We start from the raw sequence: 17,438 nt of genomic DNA on the forward strand, positions 1-17,438 counted from the left end.
AGATGGAAATTATTGGTTTACTTATGTTCAGGAAGTGATCTGCAGGAGGTGATAGAAGGTCATAAGATGAGTCTGAAGAGAAGATGTGAACATGTGACTGAAGGAACTAATGAAGCAGGAAGTGGAACCCTGCTGAACAAGATCTACACTGAGCTCTACATCACTGAGGGACAAAGTGAGGAGGTGGACACACAACATGAGGTGAGACAGCTTGAGAGAACCTCCCAGAAGCACATCCAGGACACTCCAATCAAGTGCCAGGACATCTTCAAAGTCTTATCTGAGCAACAGAGACACATCAGAGTGGTTCTGACCAACGGTGTCGCCGGCGTTGGAAAAACCTTCTCAGTGCAGAAGTTCAGTCTGGACTGGGCAGAAGGTTTGGAGAACCAAGACATCAGTCTGGTGCTTCCGCTCTCATGCAGGGAGCTGAACTTGATCAGAGATGAGCAGCACAGTCTTCTCTCACTGCTTCATGTTTTCCATCCAACATTACAGAAGATCAGAGCAGAAGATCTGACTGTCTGGAAACTTCTGTTCATCTTTGATGGCCTGGATGAAAGCAGATTTTCACTGGGTTTCAACAAGCATCAGCTCATCTCTGATGTCACACAAGTATCGTCCGTTGGCGTACTCCTGGTGAACCTCATCCAGGGGAACCTGCTTCCCTCAGCTCTCATCTGGATCACCTCCAGACCTGCAGCAGCCCATCAGATTCCTCCCTCGTGTGTTGACAGGATCACAGAAGTACGAGGCTTCACTGACTCCCAGAAGGAGGAGTACTTCAGGAGGAGGTTCAGTGATGAAGATCTGTCCAAGAGAATCATCTCACACATCAAGGCCTCCAGGAGCCTCCACATCATGTGTCTGATCCCAGTTTTCTGCTGGATCACTGCTATAGTTCTGGAGGACATGATGACCAGAGACCAGAGAGGAGAGCTGCCCAAAACCCTGACTGACCTCTACTCACACTTCCTGAGGGTTCAGATAAAGAGGAAGAAGCAGAAGTATGGAGGACAGCAGAGACCAGAGGAACTGACTAAGGCTGATAAAGAACTCCTTCTGAAGTTGGGTCGGCTGGCGTTTGAACATCTGGAGAAAGGAAACATCATGTTCTACTCAGAAGACCTGGAGCGATGTGGACTGGACGTCTCCGAGGTGTCGGTGTACTCAGGAGTTTGTACAGAGATCTTCAAGAGAGAGAGTGTGATCTTCCAGAAATCAGTCTACTGCTTTGTTCATCTGAGCATTCAGGAGTTTCTGGCTGCCGTCTACATGTTCCACCGTTACACCAGGAAAGACACAGTGGTTATAAATCAGTTCCTAAAATATTCTAAACCAAACCCCTTTTCCAGGTTTGCTGGGTTGTTAAATAATGATCCAGTCACATCTCTTGGTGACTTCCTCAGGAGAGCACTAATTAAATCTCTTGAAAGTAAAAATGGCCACCTGGACTTGTTTGTTCGCTTCCTTCATGGTCTCTCTCTGGAGTCCAATCAGAGGATCTTGGGTGGACTGTTGGATCAGAGGAACAGCCATCCAGAAACCATCCAGAAGGTCCTCAACAACCTGAAGGAGGTGAACAGTGATGAAATCTCCCCAGACAGAAGCATCAACATCTTCCACTGTCTGATGGAGATGAAGGATCAGTCAGTCCATCAGGAGATCCAACAGTTCCTGAAGTCAGAGAAGAAATCAGAGAGGGAACTGTCAGAGATCCACTGTTCAGCTCTGGCCTACCTGCTGCAGATGTCAGAGGAGGTTCTGGATGAGCTGGACCTGCGGCAGTACAACACCTCAGAGGAGGGACGACGTCGCCTGATTCCAGCTGTGAGGAACTGCAGGAAGGTCGTGTAAGTAAAGATTTTTGGGGCCGGACATCGGCGTTTAAATCAAGCGAGTGGATCATGTCAGGCAGCAATACCCCCTCCAGTGGTCATTCCTTCAATTCTTTATCTCCATTGCAGCGTCCATAAATAAAAAACAACAACAATTCATCCAGAAATGTTCAACACTGGCTGGATATAAGTTCAAAGGTCAATCCAGACAAACCAACATAAGGCAGGAATAATAGGAGCCACAAGTTAACTGACTATCATGAAATTACTGTCATGTCATTAAGTAACTTTTGTTTGTTTGTATACATCGTATTCAAACAACAGGAAAACACATTTTAACTAATGACTCGTGACTATTTTGCTTCATTTGTTCAATGTAAAACCAGCCGGCCTCGTTGGTTTAAATGGGTGTTTTAGGTCTTTGTGGCGGTTCCGTTTGGAGCCTTTATGTGACCCACAAAGTTGTTTGAGCCTTTCCACACCCGTTAGGTGGCAACTTCATCACTAGCAACAAAAGGTGCAGTGAAAATGATTTGAAGGGAAACAGGCAGATATAACAGAAGCTGAGGGCAATGATGCAACCAGAGACTCTGATGTCATCGATCGGATCGCTGAATTAAGACTTGACGCACGATCGTACAAATTGGATGAAATGCAAAATATCCAAAGAGCCGATAGACAGATAAAAAGATGCACGTTTCTTTAAACCATTTGCTATAATCATTTTAAATATTGAGTAATTATGAGCTGTTCTAAAATAAGACAAATGTTGAGAATAATTCAGTTGCATTTCAGATCTGATGGTCGTTCAAACTGTTGCTCTACGGTGTTGAATTTAGCTTTTCCAGGAAATGAGCTACATTTGTGTTGAGGTAGATTCTCAGATAAGTTGATGAGAAATCCCAAAGTTTGACTCACTATTTTTGTTTCATACACAACAGACTGTCTGGTAGTTTTCTTTCAACGAGTCATTGGGAAGTTGTGGCCTCAGCAATGACGTCAAACCCTTCTCATCTACGGGAGCTGAGCTTAAGCGAGAACAAAAGCCTGACAGATGCAGTAAAGTTACTGTCTTCTGCAATGATGCATCCAAACTGCAGACTGGAGACGCTCAGGTCAGGAGGCCTCTGTTGGTCTTTTCTAAATTTCTTTACATTTTCTGCTTTTCTCTTCATTTTCATATTTAGAAATGTGTTTTTATTTGCCCCATTTATTCCTTTTCCAGACTGAGTGGCTGCAGTTTATCAGAGATCAGCTGTGACTCTCTGGCCTCGGCGCTGAGGTCCAATCCCTCCCATCTGAGGGTTCTGGACCTGAGTTGGAACCAGCTGAAGGATCCAGCAGTGAAGCTGCTCTGTGGTTTTCTCCAGGATCCTCTCTCTAAGCTGGAGACTCTCAGGTCAGCTTCCTTTTATCTTCGACATAACAACTAAACAGTAAAAGGCTTCAAGATAAACTCCATTGACTTTTGGAGAAGAGAAGTTTAGTATGAATTTAAATGAGCCATTGAAAGTCAATTTTATAGATACTTTTTAACTATGTTGTTGCTGTAATATCCCAGTTTATCAGTGGGGGGCCAGAGCTCCCCTGACTCCAAGGGCCCTGATTAAATAATGAAATAAAATGAAATAATGTTTTTGAGCAAGTGTAATATGACTTTTCCTCCAATAAGAGATCATTTCTTGCCATGATTCCTTATCCAGACTGAGTGGCTGCAGTTTATCAGAGATCGGCTGTGACTCTCTGGCCTCGGCGCTGAGGTCCAATCCCTCCCATGTGAGGGTTCTGGACCTGGGTCGGAACCAGCTGGAGGATCCAGGAGTGAAGCAGCTCTGTGGTTTTCTCCAGGATCCTCTCTGTGAGCTGGAGACTCTCAGGTCAGCTTCCTTTTATCTTCAACATAACAACTAAACAATAAAAGGCTTCAAGATAAACTCCATTGACTTTTGGAGAAGAGAAGTTTAGTATGAATTTAAATGAGCCATTGAAAGTCAATTTTATAGATACTTTTTAACTATGTTGTTGCTGTAATATCCCAGTTTATCAGTGGGGGGCAGAGCTCTCCTGACTCCAAGGGCCCTGATTGAATAATGAAATAAAATGAAATAATGTTTTTGAGCAAGTGTAATACGACTTTTCCTCCAATAAGAGATCATTTCTTGCCATGATTCCTTTCCAGACTGAGTGGCTGCAGGTTATCAGAGATCAGCTGTGACTCTCTGGCCTCGGCGCTGAGGTCCAATCCCTCCCATCTGAGGGTTCTGGAGCTGAGTCAGAACCAGCTGCAGGATCCAGCAGTGAAGCTGCTTTGTGGTGCTCTCCAGGATCCTCTCTGTAAGCTGGAGACTCTCAGGTCAGTCAGAGATGATCCAGTACTTTCCCAGGTGTAACTAGTTAGACAATAAATGTTTACATGTTTGATCTTTGTTATAAACGTAGTGTTACAGTTCTCAGAAAAAAGACCACACAGGACAGATTTGCAGTATTAAATTGGTTGTGGAAATCTGTCCCATGTGAGGATGGTCATCAATGACTAGAAAGGAAGTATCAGTTGTAGATTTGTCTTGTTTTATTTTAGGCTGGCCACAAAACCGCCCAAACATTCAGACCAATCAAAAATGGTTCTTCCTGTCTTTTAAAGATCAGAAGGAAAACTAGGAACCCAAAAAGAAAGCTGCTGCAGTGTGCCATGCCCCTTCTCTCCTGAGAAAAGCCATCCCAAAAAAGAGAAAAGCCCAAGGTGAAGTGAGCACCCTGTTAAACCTTGGTACCGAAAGCCTGCAGTCATTCTCATCTTAGGGGCTTCATTCCAGCCAGAAGCCCAAACCTGCCTCCCTCTTAAAGGGGCAGCAGGTCAGTCCAACCACAGAAACCTTCATGAAGATCTGAAGCTTTCAGCATCCACAATTGTTGCACCTCACTTCCATTGGAGTCCAAATCAGAAGTCAACAAGTTGATTCTACACTGATTCTACACGATGCAATCATTTAAAAAGGTTTCCATCCATAAGTTTTCACACATTTTTAATAAATCTGTTTGTTCATCGCCTCCTTCTGTTGTAATGGTCATTAAAGAAAATGACCTTATTTGAGTTTTTCTCCTCACAAATATGACTTTCTATGAACGATGCAATAAATGCAGCTTGCAATCTAAGACAATATGGAAGTATGTGTATATAATAGTAGTGGAAGTAGCTCATAAAATAATACATTTGCTCTTCTCATCGAATCTTTCTATGTTATTCAAGAAAAACCTGCTCTTAGTCAACAACATCTAAGACATCAACCAAAAATCCTAATTTTCTATAATCTAATATAAAACAGTAGAGAAGACTCTTTCTGCAGAGACCCTGGTGGCAGGAATGCAGAAGTATCACCTGCTCAACTTGGAAGGTGGAGCAGAAACCACCAGCTGAGAAGGTCCTCAGCGAGAGGAAGTGGTGGAGAACCATGAAACTTGCTAAGCTCCACCTCAGCTCCAGAGACGGGCTGAGCTGGAGCTGTGGCACCAGGTATCGCCCAGAAGAGCCTCCAACAACAAGCTCTTCTCTTGGGAGGAGAGGGCTTTGAATCTCAGCTCAGTGTGCTTGTCTCTAGTAGGTGGCAGCTGCACCTTTTCCTGAGGTCCTTGTTGATGCCCTGAGGGGAATTGATGCTCCTGCAATGTTTTCTGGCAGCATTGAGCTTGCAGTGGGGCAATCAAACACACTGTGGGGTGGCTCTCTTTCCTTCTCTCATCTGGAGAACAAGGGTGACACCAGCTGCCAATCATTGTTGGAGAAATGTGCAGTCAGGGGAACGATGCGTCCAGACTATAGCCACCCTTCCAGCATCCAGCAGTGTCTAAAACCTTTGATTTGGTTTCACCAGAGAGTGTAGGGATTGCAGGGGCTCGCTGCAGCATCGCCCACAAGCTATCAGGAGTGGGTCGCTTTGTCCCAACTCCTGACAAGAGTTGAGTGCTATTGAGAAATGTGGTTTCACAAACTTGGAAGGTATTTTGACCCACACACACTTACATACGCTGTAGATCTTGTCCAACCGCCCTGAAGAACCCAAAATAGGACCATACGGCAGAGATAAGCCGGTGCAGGACCAGAGGTTTGTTGCTTGTAAGCTGTGTTTTGCTCTGGTACATGTTGATTTTTATTTGTCTTCTCTCAAAATAATTGTTATTTTAGACTAAGAGGCTGCAGGTTATCAGAGACCAGCTGTGATTCTGTGGCCTCAGCTCTGAAGTCCAATCCCTCCCATCTGAGGGTTCTGGACCTGAGCCACAACACGTTGAAGGATTCAGGAGTGAAGCGGCTCTGTTCTGGACTGGAGAGTCCAAACTGTAAACTGGAGGGGCTCAGGTCAGTCTTCATTTTTCTACCTATATACCAGCTGCTAAGATGGTGAAGTGAGGCTGTTCTCAACACTGCTGTGATGCACCACATTAAAAAAATTCCTTGGAATATCGTGAATTCAGGTCTGACCCAACTAAGAACTAACGTAGGTTTAGTACTGACGCAGATAACATGCAGACCTGCACCGTATAACCTTATCCTGCATTTTTCAGATTGATTAAGAGCAGGTTATCAGAGATCAGCTGTGGCTCTCTGGCCTCGGCGCTGAGGTCCAATCCCTCCCATCTCAGAGAACTGGACCTGAGTTGGAACCAGCTGAAGGATTCAGGAGTGAAGCTGCTCTGTGGTTTTCTCCACTTTCCAAACTGCCGACTGGAAACTCTGGGGTAAACACCATTCTCAAAAATGTCCATTATTCCATCCGAGGGTCCTCACACTTTCTGAGTGTGTGTGTTGTGCCCAGTTCCTTCAGGAGGGAGGGCCACACGGGGACCACTTATTCATGATAAATTGATTTAAGGACAATGAAAAAGCCCACAGATGGTAACCAAAATTAGACAAAACTAGGTGAGGGTGCCTGGTAGACACCAGCCAACGAGGAGGGAGATGGTGAGGAGACAGGAAGTCATCTAAGACAGGTTGTGCCTTTAAAGATGAGCCACAGGTGAGATGGATCTCCATGATGAGATGGGAGGGAAAGAGGTGGGAGAACCTGGGAAGAGTGAGGGCCAGAACAATATATATTCTCCTTTGGAACAGTGCAAACCTGAGAGGTTGGAATTGTGGTAATTACATATTACTATCATTTTTTAACCTGTAACTAAATTAAATATTTACAGATCATGCTTTGATTAACCTTTCAGATTAATACTGGTTTCACTTATAACCTTATAAAAGTTTCCCTTCTGTATTTAGATTAAGGAGCTGCAGGTTATCAGAGATCAGCTGTGGCTCTCTGGCCTCGGCGCTGAGGTCCAATCCCTCCCATCTGAGAGAACTGGACCTGGGTCAGAACCAGTTGCAGGATTCAGAGCTGAAGCTGCTGTCTGATCTCGTAGAGAATCCACACTATGGGCTGGAGACATTGAGTCAGTAGCTGGTAGAAGCCAGTCAACTCCCGCTCATCTGCTGCATCACTCACTGACCACTGGTGAAGAGCATCTGTGGAAACATCTGCCGTCTACTCCCTCCATAGATGAAAAATTCTGTTTTTAAAAGGCGCTGGTGGACTTTCAGGAGATCAGTCGATGGTCGACAAAGCAGAAGCAGCTTCGCCTTGAAGTTAAATTAGTTCCTGGTATCACACAATGCATCTTTATAAAGTTCTAAATGGCTCCTCGGCCACTCTTATAAGCATGAAAACATTCTCTTAATTGTCTCTTCAAATGTCTGTATTATACGTTACTATTTTACATCATGCCTTCAGAATCTTTAGGGTTTAGTATTTACTCTCTCTGACATGGAGCATTGGAATATTTCAGCTGCAGCCAGCAAAAACCCATCAGAATGACGGCTATCGGTGGGAACCGCAGGTCATTTGACTTTAGTCAATCTGTTCAATGTTATAGGATTTATTGCAATCTAATATAAACTATGAATAAATGTGGGAAATAGGAAATAAAAAGAAGCAAAATGACCAAATAAATCTCCCATGAATAGTGTAAATGTAAAGATGTCAAGAATGGAATATCAGCTTAAATGGAATCAAACATAAAGGGAAAAGGCCTCCTTTAAGTTTACTGCAACACGCGCCAAAAACGTCTCATTCTCTCTTCTGTCTCCACTCATTCTTTTATATTCTCTTAAGATAATGGGGACGGGGTCGTGTGATAACAAAACAAGCTAATTGGGGACTATATTTTTGTTGCAAGAACTTTGGCTCTTCAGAAGTTTCTATGTTGGCTTCCACAGATTGTGCATCCACTAGAAACTCAGTGTTTTTGAGGAACTACCAGGAGTGGCTGGAGTGGAGGCCAATGACGCTATAGCTACATATAGCTACATATAGATCACCGTTATCCTCAACCCAAAAGACCACCAGTTGGCGCAGCAATACTAAAGATAGGAGGTTGTGGTCGTTGCGCAGACGCGGAGTGATATCACGCACAAACGTGCCCTATGTTCTATATACCGTATGTTCGCGACCAAAGGGCGCACCGTATTAAAAGGTGCAGCCTCAGTTACGGGTGCTATTTCTGTATTTAACACATACATCAGGCGCTCCGGATTATAGGGCGCGGGCATGGTAAAACATACCGCTACGATAGCTTAAAACATGCATGCTAGCGCGTATTTAGCAATTTTGCAAAAGCCGGCAAGTCGAACAACGACAACAATGTTTCCAAAATTAAAATTTTCGTATTTTTCGTATTTTGTTATTAAACCCCGGAGGGCTGAAGCAGGACCGGTGTTAAAAATGTATCAGTCCGTGCTTCCAGTTCTGGTGCAACGTCCAGTTCTAAATGTATGAATCCGCGTATTGACGTTTCAACGTCCCATCAGTAAACGGAGAGATTTGGATATAGTCCCCCTGAGGTGGTGTTTTTAGAGCAGTTCTTAGCAACTTTCTCTTTGCCTGATAAGAGGTCCAAACATTATTTCACTTCCCTATAAAATACTCTTTCAATTTGCCGTTCAAGATCAGATACCACCAGGTATAATTCATCCTCTAAATTTTTTACAATTTCTTATCCTCTAATTTCCGGTCTCGTGAGCTCACTCTCGCTAGCTTGTCACTGACGGTTGTTGTCAGCGCAGCATCAGCGAGTCTCCAGCCCGGACGCGGCTCCTTCGTGCGTCCACAGAGGCTCCGTCTGTCTCCTACTGACTTGTATCTCTACATTTTGTCGTCGCTGCTGGTTGTCAAACGTTTGCTGGAACTTGTGGCGCTTGGCTGAACTGGTCTAGGTCAACTATATCTGTTTTAAAGAAGCGGAGGAGACCGCGGAGGAGGTTCCGAGGATGAACCCTCAGTGCGCCCGCTGTGGGAAGATCGTCTACCCGACAGAGAAAGTGAGCTGCCTGGACACCGTGAGCTGGATGACCCGAGAAGCGTCTTTTAGTCCGTTTTTGCGAGGATGACAGAAACGGGAACCTTTGGGCAGGTCCTGTGAAGTTGGACACGTCGGTGATTGAGAAGTGGAAGGAAAACGACCCTTAAATAGCTTTTTAGGACTTAAATGGCAGATATCACAGAAAAAGCTCATCAATAACTGTAAATGAGCCAGACTTGCTGGTCAAACCAGGCTTTTGTAGGAAATCTGGCCTCCTGTTTTAAGGTTTTTTAGGAAACTCTTTTATTGGGGGCAGAAAAGGTACATTTTTACCTGGTAAAATTCAGTCAAAAGAGCACTAAAAGCATGAATAAACTGAATCATGTAGATTCTAATGACATAAGCTGGAGCTCCTCCAGTTACAGCCCATAATGAGACTGCAACTGTTTCTGTGAAAGTGAACTTTTATACAGTTTACATTCTGCAGATTTCTGTCCAATTTCAATGCAAACATTCACGTTAATCGATATAATAGAAATCTGTTACACATCATGGATCAGTCAGTAATCTTGGACAACAGCAACGTTTAATCCTGGATCACTGCTCCATATATTTAAATGAGCAAAGACGGCTGATGCTGATTTAAGACAGAATTTGTGCATTTTGATGATCACATTCATCAGATTTTTAACCACTGATGGAAACATCCTGATTCATTTAAATCAGGGTGTCAAAGTCAAATGGACGGAGGGCCAAATAAAAAATGTAGCTCCAAGCCGAGGGCCAGACTGATCCAATGTTCATTGAAACATTTTAAAATGACCGCATATAGTCTAGTGCAGGGGTCACCAACCTTTTTGAGACGGAGAGCTACTTCCTGGGTACTGAATCATGTGAAGGGCTACCAGTTTGATACACACTTCTGAAATAGCCAATTTGCTCAATTTACCTTTAACTAAATGTCATTATTAATAGTTAATGATATTCATCTCAAAGACACTGATCATGTTAATGATTTCTCACGATCAATATCAACAATGATTTAACAAGATCAGGAACAGATGAATATCAATATGCAACACTTTATTTCTATATTTTGTCTTAGTGCAAGTGTTTTTCAAATTGAAAGAAATGTTCAAAACCATTTTAAAATGATCACTTCTCCAACAGTCCTAGGAAATCACAATGTCCCATTTTTACCAGCCACTGACATTTTTTAACAAATCATGAATTACTTTGCACCACGTTTGTACAAATAATAAATCATGTAAAATACAAAAACTTTCAGATTTTAAAATAAATCTGATTACGTTTTGAACTTCACACTTCAGTCTGCAGATTTTTTCACATTAACATTTTAACATAAACAATTGTTAAATTTTACAAACACATTTAACAAATTCTGAAGGAGACACCAAATCTGGTGTCCGTTTCTTTGTCCGTTGGGGGGAGCCTGGCGTTGCTGCGGTTACCAGTGTGTTGTCCTCTGGTGGGGATGCAGAGTTGTAGTCTTACACACCTCTCTGCTGCTTCCATAGAACCCTCATCCACCAACAATAACATATTTAACATATATGTTAACATATATATATATCTCCTGATAGCGGATCATCACATTGATTTATTCTGTCTTACTGAGACCTGACTTCAGGAGGAGGAGTATGTTAGCTTAAATGAATCTACTCCTCCTACCCATCTTAATTATCATATTCCTCGTGTTACTGGTCGAGGAGGGGGAGTGGCAGCAATCTATCACTCCAAGTTATTAATTAATTCTAGACCAAAATATGGCTACAGTTCATTTGAAAGCCTGACTCTTGGCATCACCCATCTGAACTGGAGGACAGAAAAGCCACTTCTGTTTGTAGTTGTATATCGGCCCCCTGCTGGGCCACATTCAGAGTTCCTGTCTGAGTTCTCTGATTTCTTATCTGACTTGGTCCTTAGAACGGACAAAGTCATTATCATTGGAGACTTTAATATCCATGGAGATGTTGTAAATGACAGCTTTAGAAATGGCTTCATTTCATTACTTGGGTCAGTTGGTTTCCTCCAGCAGATAAACCAACCAACTCATAGCTTCAACCACACCCCAGATCTAGTCCTGACTTATGGTGTTGAGGTAGAACATGTGTCAGTGTTCCCTCAGAACGCACTCCTGTCAGACCATTCTTTGATCACTTTCACATTTATGATTAAGGATTCTTCTATCCTCAGAGCACGGTCTTACTATAGCAGATGTCTTTCAGATAATGCTGTAGCTAAGTTTAAGGAAGTGATCCCTGTGCTGATCCCAGGACCACCATGTGTTTCCCCAGGGATCAATCATTATAATCTTAGCCCTGCTGAGGTTGACTCTATTGCTGAAGGTGCAGCAACCTCACTGAGAATCACACTTGATTCTGTTGCCCCCCTGAAAAAGAAAATAGTAAATCAGAGGAGGTGTGCCCCCTGGTATAATTCACATATCAGGACCCTCAAGCAGAAAGTACAAAGACTGGAAAGGAAGTGGCATTCTTGTAAAATACAGCTATCATGTAGCCTGGAAAGACTGTCTATTAGTTTACAAAAAGGCCCTTCGCAAGGCTAGAACAGCTTATTTTTCTTCTTTAATTGAGGAAAATAAGAGCAACCCCAGGTTTCTTTTCAGCACTGTGGCCAAATTAACCAAGAGTCACAGTGTTTTAGATCCACGTATCCCTTCTTCCCTTAGTGGTGAAGACTTCATGAGCTTCTTCACTGATAAAGTTCTTATCATAGAGCTAACCAGCTCTCAGAGATCATACCAATCCATCCAACAACTGACCATCACCAGATGTGCCGACTGTGGGAACATACAGGTTCTCCAACGAGCCCTTAAACTCCTTCAGCCCTATATATTTTTCTGAGGCGTCATCGCTAATTCAGAAATCCCAGTCCACCACGTGTCTTTTAGATCCCATCCCAACACACCTGTTGAAGGATGTTTTACCATTGATAGGCAGCTCTATCCTGGACCAGATCAGTTGTTCTTTAGTGTCAGGTTATGTACCCCGGTCCTACAAGGTGGCAGTGATTAAGCCGTTGCTTAAAAAACCATCACTGGATCCTGACTTATTAGCAAATTATAGGCCGATATCCAACCTTCCTTTTATCTCTAATGTTCTTGAGAAGGTGGTGGTGACTCAGTTACTGGAGCACCTGCAGAGGAACAGCCTGTTTGAGATGTTTCAGTCAGGCTTTAGAGCTCATCACAGCACAGAAACAGCACTTATTAAAGTTACTAATGATCTTCTTATAGCTTCAGATCATGGACTGGTCTCTATGCTGGTTCTGCTGGACCTCAGTGCTGCTTTTGATACAGTTGATCACAGCATCCTGTTACAGAGACTGGAACATGTGATTGGGATTAAAGGGACAGCACTAGACTGGTTTAGATCATATTTATCTGATAGATACCAGTTTGCTTATGTCCATGGTGTTCCCTCCTCATACAGTAGGGTTAGCCATGGAGTTCCTCAAGGTTCTGTACTTGGACCAATCCTCTTCACCTTGTACATGCTTCCCTTAGGGAACATTATTCGGCAGCATGGGATAAATTTTCATTGTTATGCTGATGACACTCAGCTTTATTTATCCATGAAACCAGAGGAGACAGAGAAGTTAGTGAAGCTCCAGACCTGTCTTAAAGACATAAAGTCCTGCATATCTTCAAATGTCCTCCTCCTTAACTCAGGAAAAACTGAGGTCATAGTGTTTGGTCCTGAACCTCTCAGGGATAGATTAGATCACATGATCACTCTAGATGGTATCTCATTAATGTCTAGTCTCTCTGTGAGGAATCTAGAAGTAACTTTTGATCAAAATCTCTCCTTCAACTCAAACATTAAATTAGTCTCTAGAAGTGCCTTTTTTCACCTGAGGAACATCACAAAGATCAGGAACCTACTGACCCACCATGATGCTGAAAAGTTAATCCAGCATTTGTTACTTCCAGGCTGGATGTTCGAGTTGAAACAGAGCAACCCAGCAAAACCCTGCGTGAATCAACAAAAGACACAAACACAGGTACCTTGCAAGGGAGAGCGAGCAGCAGTTCACTCTGGAACACCCTCCGTCGCTCTGCTGCTCCTCTGCAAACCTCCTTCCTTTATTCACATTAGCTCATTATCCATGTGGAATTTTCACCTTCTCCCAAGATGCTTTAGGGTTTCAGATAACAATCTCACAGTAAATCTGGTGCTCTGGACAAGTGTACGAAATCAAGAGAGGTGAAAACACTGTTTCTTCTTCTTCTATGCACTTAGGTGCTAAACATACAAATGCATTTAAATGATAACAATATAATAATTATTCTCTCTCTCTCACACACACACACACACTTGCTGTAGAAAACACTGATAATGAGACATTAGGCCCTCACCTGAACGTTTCAGTAGGGTTGATGTTCACCTGTTTCCTGTCAGTGACGACATCAGAGGCATGACCTTTGACCCCGTACAGGATGGTTCATCAAGATGTTGTCGACCAACAGAAGAAGCTATAGTCATAAAACCATCGTGCTGAGTTCTGTCCTGGTCTCAGAGCTTCCTCGGGGTCCACATGGGCCTGAAGCAGATCCAGGACAGACTTCATTCAGACAGATTTTTTGTTCTTCTTCTCTGGAAAACCATCCTGGTCTGCTGCACCACATTTGTGCAGTGGAAACCTTCTACAGAGGTGACCAGAAAGCTGCTTGAGTCTGGCTCTGGGTCATTAACCCCACTGGTTGATGGGACTTCCCATTAGGGCAAACACTCCCGTCATCCGTTGTGGATCCCTGGAACCTGCATCCATCCTCACTGGCAGCCAGTGTTTGGAGTGGGATCAACTATCAAAATTCAGAACCAAAACATGTCTGTGTTTGAACCTGTAGCCTCCTTTTAGCTGAGCTGGTGGTACCGTCACTACTAACGTACCGTTACAGCTGCTACGGGGACATTTGGGGGTTCTCAAAAGGGGCCCAGTTACCTGCTCCACTAGTTGCTGTAGCTCAGAAACACGTCTTTAGCTGTCTCCCGTCTGTAATGTCCAGATGGGACAGTTAATGGATTAATGGAGAACCTTTCTGTGTTCCAGCCCAACGGTCGGAGCAGGGAGTGCATCTTCTCAGAGATAGTGCTGGAAAACAATTACACAGCTCTGCAGAATGCCAAGTATGAAGGCTGGTACGTTGCCTTCAGTCGGAAAGGGAGGCCCATCAAAGCCTCCAGGACAAGGCAGAACCAAAGAGAGGTCCACTTCATCAAGAGGCTCCACGCAGGCCCCCCTCCCTTCCCCAACATGGACCAGAGCAAACACTTTGAGTTTATCCGCTTTTCAGCCACAAGTCGAGCAAAGCGCAACAGGAAATCAGGCACCGTTTCCTAACAGCGAGACAAAGGGAGGCAGATATACAACAGATCCAACTTTATTTTTGTATATTTTCATGCAAAGCTGTACATTGAAATATGGCTTTAACACAATAATTGTAATAATATTCCTGTAAAATGGTGATGTGTAAATAAAGAAAGAATAAAGGAAAGTGACAAATTGATTTTGGAGGCTTGTTTCAGAGGCGAACAATGATGGTGAGTAAGACACAGAGAGGGATGAGGAGAGGGAAATCTCTACCCATATAAGCTGTGATCTTTTGAAGACAATTCAGATCATTTCTGTTTGCAGTATCCTGCACGGTAGGAAATCTGGAACTACTTTATAAAACCAACACTCCCACCTGCTGGACATATGGTGCATGTACACTTAGATTTATCTATTTAAATGACCAGGAAAAGAGAACTCTGAACATCATAGATTGGCCAGAGATGATCAACTGTCAGCCACAGAAGCAGGAGACGTCCACGCATTGTTACTAACAGTGCACAGTGACTGTGGTGGGACGTGGAGATGCTGGGAGACGTTTGGTGGAGCGTCTGGTCCATGAGGAGGTGTGTGGAATAAACCAGGTCTGGTCCAGGAGGAGGTGTTTGAATGAACCAGGGTCTGGTCCAGGAGGAGGTGTTTGGGATGACCAGGGTCTGGTCCAGGAGGAGGTGTTCGGGATGAACCAGGGTCTGGTCCAGGAGGAGGTGTTTATAATGAACCAGGGTCTGGTCCAGGAGGAGGTGTTTGGGATGAACCAGGGTCTGGTCCAGGAGGAGGTGTTCGGGATGAACCACTGTCTGGTCCAGGAGGAGGTGTTAGGAATGAACCAGGGTCTGGTCCAGGAGGAGGTGTTAGGAATGAACCAGGTCTGGTCAGAGGTGTTAGGAATGAACCAGGGTCTGGTCCAGAGGAGGTGTTAGGAATGAACCAGGGTCTGGTCCAGGATGAGGTGTTTATAATGAACCAGGGTCTGGTCCAGGAGGAGGTGTTAATAACCTGGTTTGCAGCACGGTTGATGGACTCATCTGTTGCTCCTGCTGTTGCACACTGGCTCTGCTCTTGCTCAAGGTCATCAGCATCAATGTCGCACATGCAGCCGACGCTGCGGGTCGTTGTTTTGAAGGCCTGAGGCGGAGCCGTCGTTAACACATGTAACTCCTCGCCGCCCTTTTCATCGCGTTGGGGTTTTGGATCTACCTTCGGCCTCTGATGGTCACCTGACGCCTCAGTCACCATGAAGGCAACGGACAGCGGCCCAACAAGAGTTGACTGGACCGGTTTGGACGGCTTTGACACAACTGGAGTGTTTTCCTCTCCGCCTGTGCTCAGTCTGGGCAGCGCCACACAGGGATCTGAATCAAGGGTGGGCCCGACACCACGTTTGGTTCCTAAGAACCTCAGGTTCCTCCTTACATCTGCTGTCTCCTTTAAGCTCTGCATCCAACCATGCATGCTGGGTTCCTGCGGTGGTGTGCTGCCTGTGCTCCACCGTCTTCGTGCTCCATCCACTGTAGTGCAGGATGTCTGACAGACTGCTGATGTCACTGTCGATGCCGCTGATGCTTTCGCTGTCGCTGTCGCTGTCGTCTCTCCACTCCTCAGTCTTACTACAGCAGCACCCCATCTTCTGCAGCCTGAAGCAGAAACAACAAAAAAGCCACTGCCATGACCACACACACTCAAACAGTCATCAACAGATCCGTTCGCTGCTCCAGCCTCATGGAGGAAGAGGAAAGTTCTGCCTCGCCCCCTCCCCAGCCCAGACTAGCACAGGTGAGGGGCTCACGCCCCCGCCAATCATCAGGGCGTGAGCAAGGCCCAGTTAGGCTACAGTTTGAGAGGGGCCGGCACATGCTACACAAGCCCCGCCCCCACCCCACTGTGACTTGCATCAAACCAGCCTAACCCTCATGTGCACGAGCCCCGCGCACGAGTCTGCACTGACACGAAGAAGCGCCACCACATTAGCAGAATTGGATTCATATTGAAAACATTTAGACTTTGGTAGAGCTGCCAGCAGAGCTCAACTTGATCCCAACCATCATCTCCCAGTTACTGACCTTTGGACCTTTAACGAGCGTGCACGTCAGTACGAAGCTTGTCTCTCTTAGAGGGTGATACTCGGTGGGAGGGTCAAAGAATGAGGCGGCAGATCTGATTCTGGAAAAAAAATCTGCAGTTGGAGAGAGATGAGTTGTCTTGGTGGAGTGAAGGTTTCAGCTTAACCTTTAACGATTAATGTCTGTAGGTGTAGCAGCAACACTTTAGGAGAAAGACTTTTTTTCTTTGAATCAAAGCTTACAACCCAAAAGGCTGCTGTGCTTTACATCAAAGCCACTGGACGCGTCACGTGCACCACCGAGACAACAGAGACCACAACCACCAGACAGAACCTTCCAGACAGAACACTTAACACCGGCCCAAATCTGCACCATACTGGAACCTGTGTTGGAACACCCACTACCTCCAGTACAGAGAAGGCCTCTACAGGCAGAACCATGGTGGTGCAACGGGCTCACCAGTCTCTCCCATAGTTGCCAGTCTACAGTATACTGGGAGAAGGTTGAAACCCGAGCCCGACATCCTTCACAGGAACCGGCCCAAGCCACTGGTTCAGATATGTGGACGACACCTGGGTCAAGATTCTAACAAGAGAACTGAAGGCGTTCTCAACCACACAGATGATTACGTCACATTCATCTGGCCTTCCTGGACTGTGCGCCCCCGTCGTTCCACAATAGCGTTGCACGTGTATGCAGGCCTCTCTGTGTGGTTATACTTTAGCAGCAGGCAGCATTATACGTGGGTAAATACATATGGCAGCTCCAGGATCTTCAGCTGAGATCATCCAGTGTTTGTTGTATCAAACCAGATTAA

The 17,438-nt window shown here is 44.8% G+C and overlaps 1 protein-coding gene across 4 annotated transcripts; it reads left to right on the forward strand.

Annotated features, from left to right (window-relative positions):
- The first annotated feature begins 37 nt into the window (after nucleotides 1–37).
- LOC130520252 (NACHT, LRR and PYD domains-containing protein 12-like) lies at nucleotides 38–7,831 on the forward strand. Of its 4 annotated transcripts, XM_057023968.1 has the most exons (8): nucleotides 38–1,853; nucleotides 2,780–2,953; nucleotides 3,064–3,237; nucleotides 3,542–3,715; nucleotides 4,018–4,191; nucleotides 6,019–6,192; nucleotides 6,399–6,572; nucleotides 7,102–7,831. In XM_057023968.1, the coding sequence occupies exons 1-8, from the start codon at nucleotides 67–69 to the stop codon at nucleotides 7,280–7,282; spliced, it is 3,012 nt and encodes a 1,003-aa protein (XP_056879948.1). In that variant the 5' UTR covers nucleotides 38–66; the 3' UTR covers nucleotides 7,283–7,831. The 4 variants fall into 4 exon arrangements, with proteins under 4 accessions (XP_056879948.1, XP_056879950.1, XP_056879949.1 ...); XM_057023970.1 differs by lacking the exon at nucleotides 4,018–4,191; XM_057023969.1 differs by lacking the exon at nucleotides 3,064–3,237.
- Nucleotides 7,832–17,438: the final 9,607 nt, after the last annotated feature.

Source organism: Takifugu flavidus, unplaced genomic scaffold, assembly GCF_003711565.1.
Source record: "Takifugu flavidus isolate HTHZ2018 unplaced genomic scaffold, ASM371156v2 ctg325, whole genome shotgun sequence".
Lineage (NCBI taxonomy): Eukaryota > Metazoa > Chordata > Actinopteri > Tetraodontiformes > Tetraodontidae > Takifugu > Takifugu flavidus.

Coding starts and splice junctions, on each gene's coding strand:
- LOC130520252 (XM_057023968.1), top strand. CDS start 67: ATGAGTCTGAAGAGAAGATGTGAACATGTGACTGAAGGAACTAATGAA. Junction 1,854..2,779: donor AGGAACTGCAGGAAGGTCGT/GTAAGTAAAGAT, acceptor CATACACAACAG/ACTGTCTGGTAGTTTTCTTT. Junction 4,192..6,018: donor TGTAAGCTGGAGACTCTCAG/GTCAGTCAGAGA, acceptor TTGTTATTTTAG/ACTAAGAGGCTGCAGGTTAT.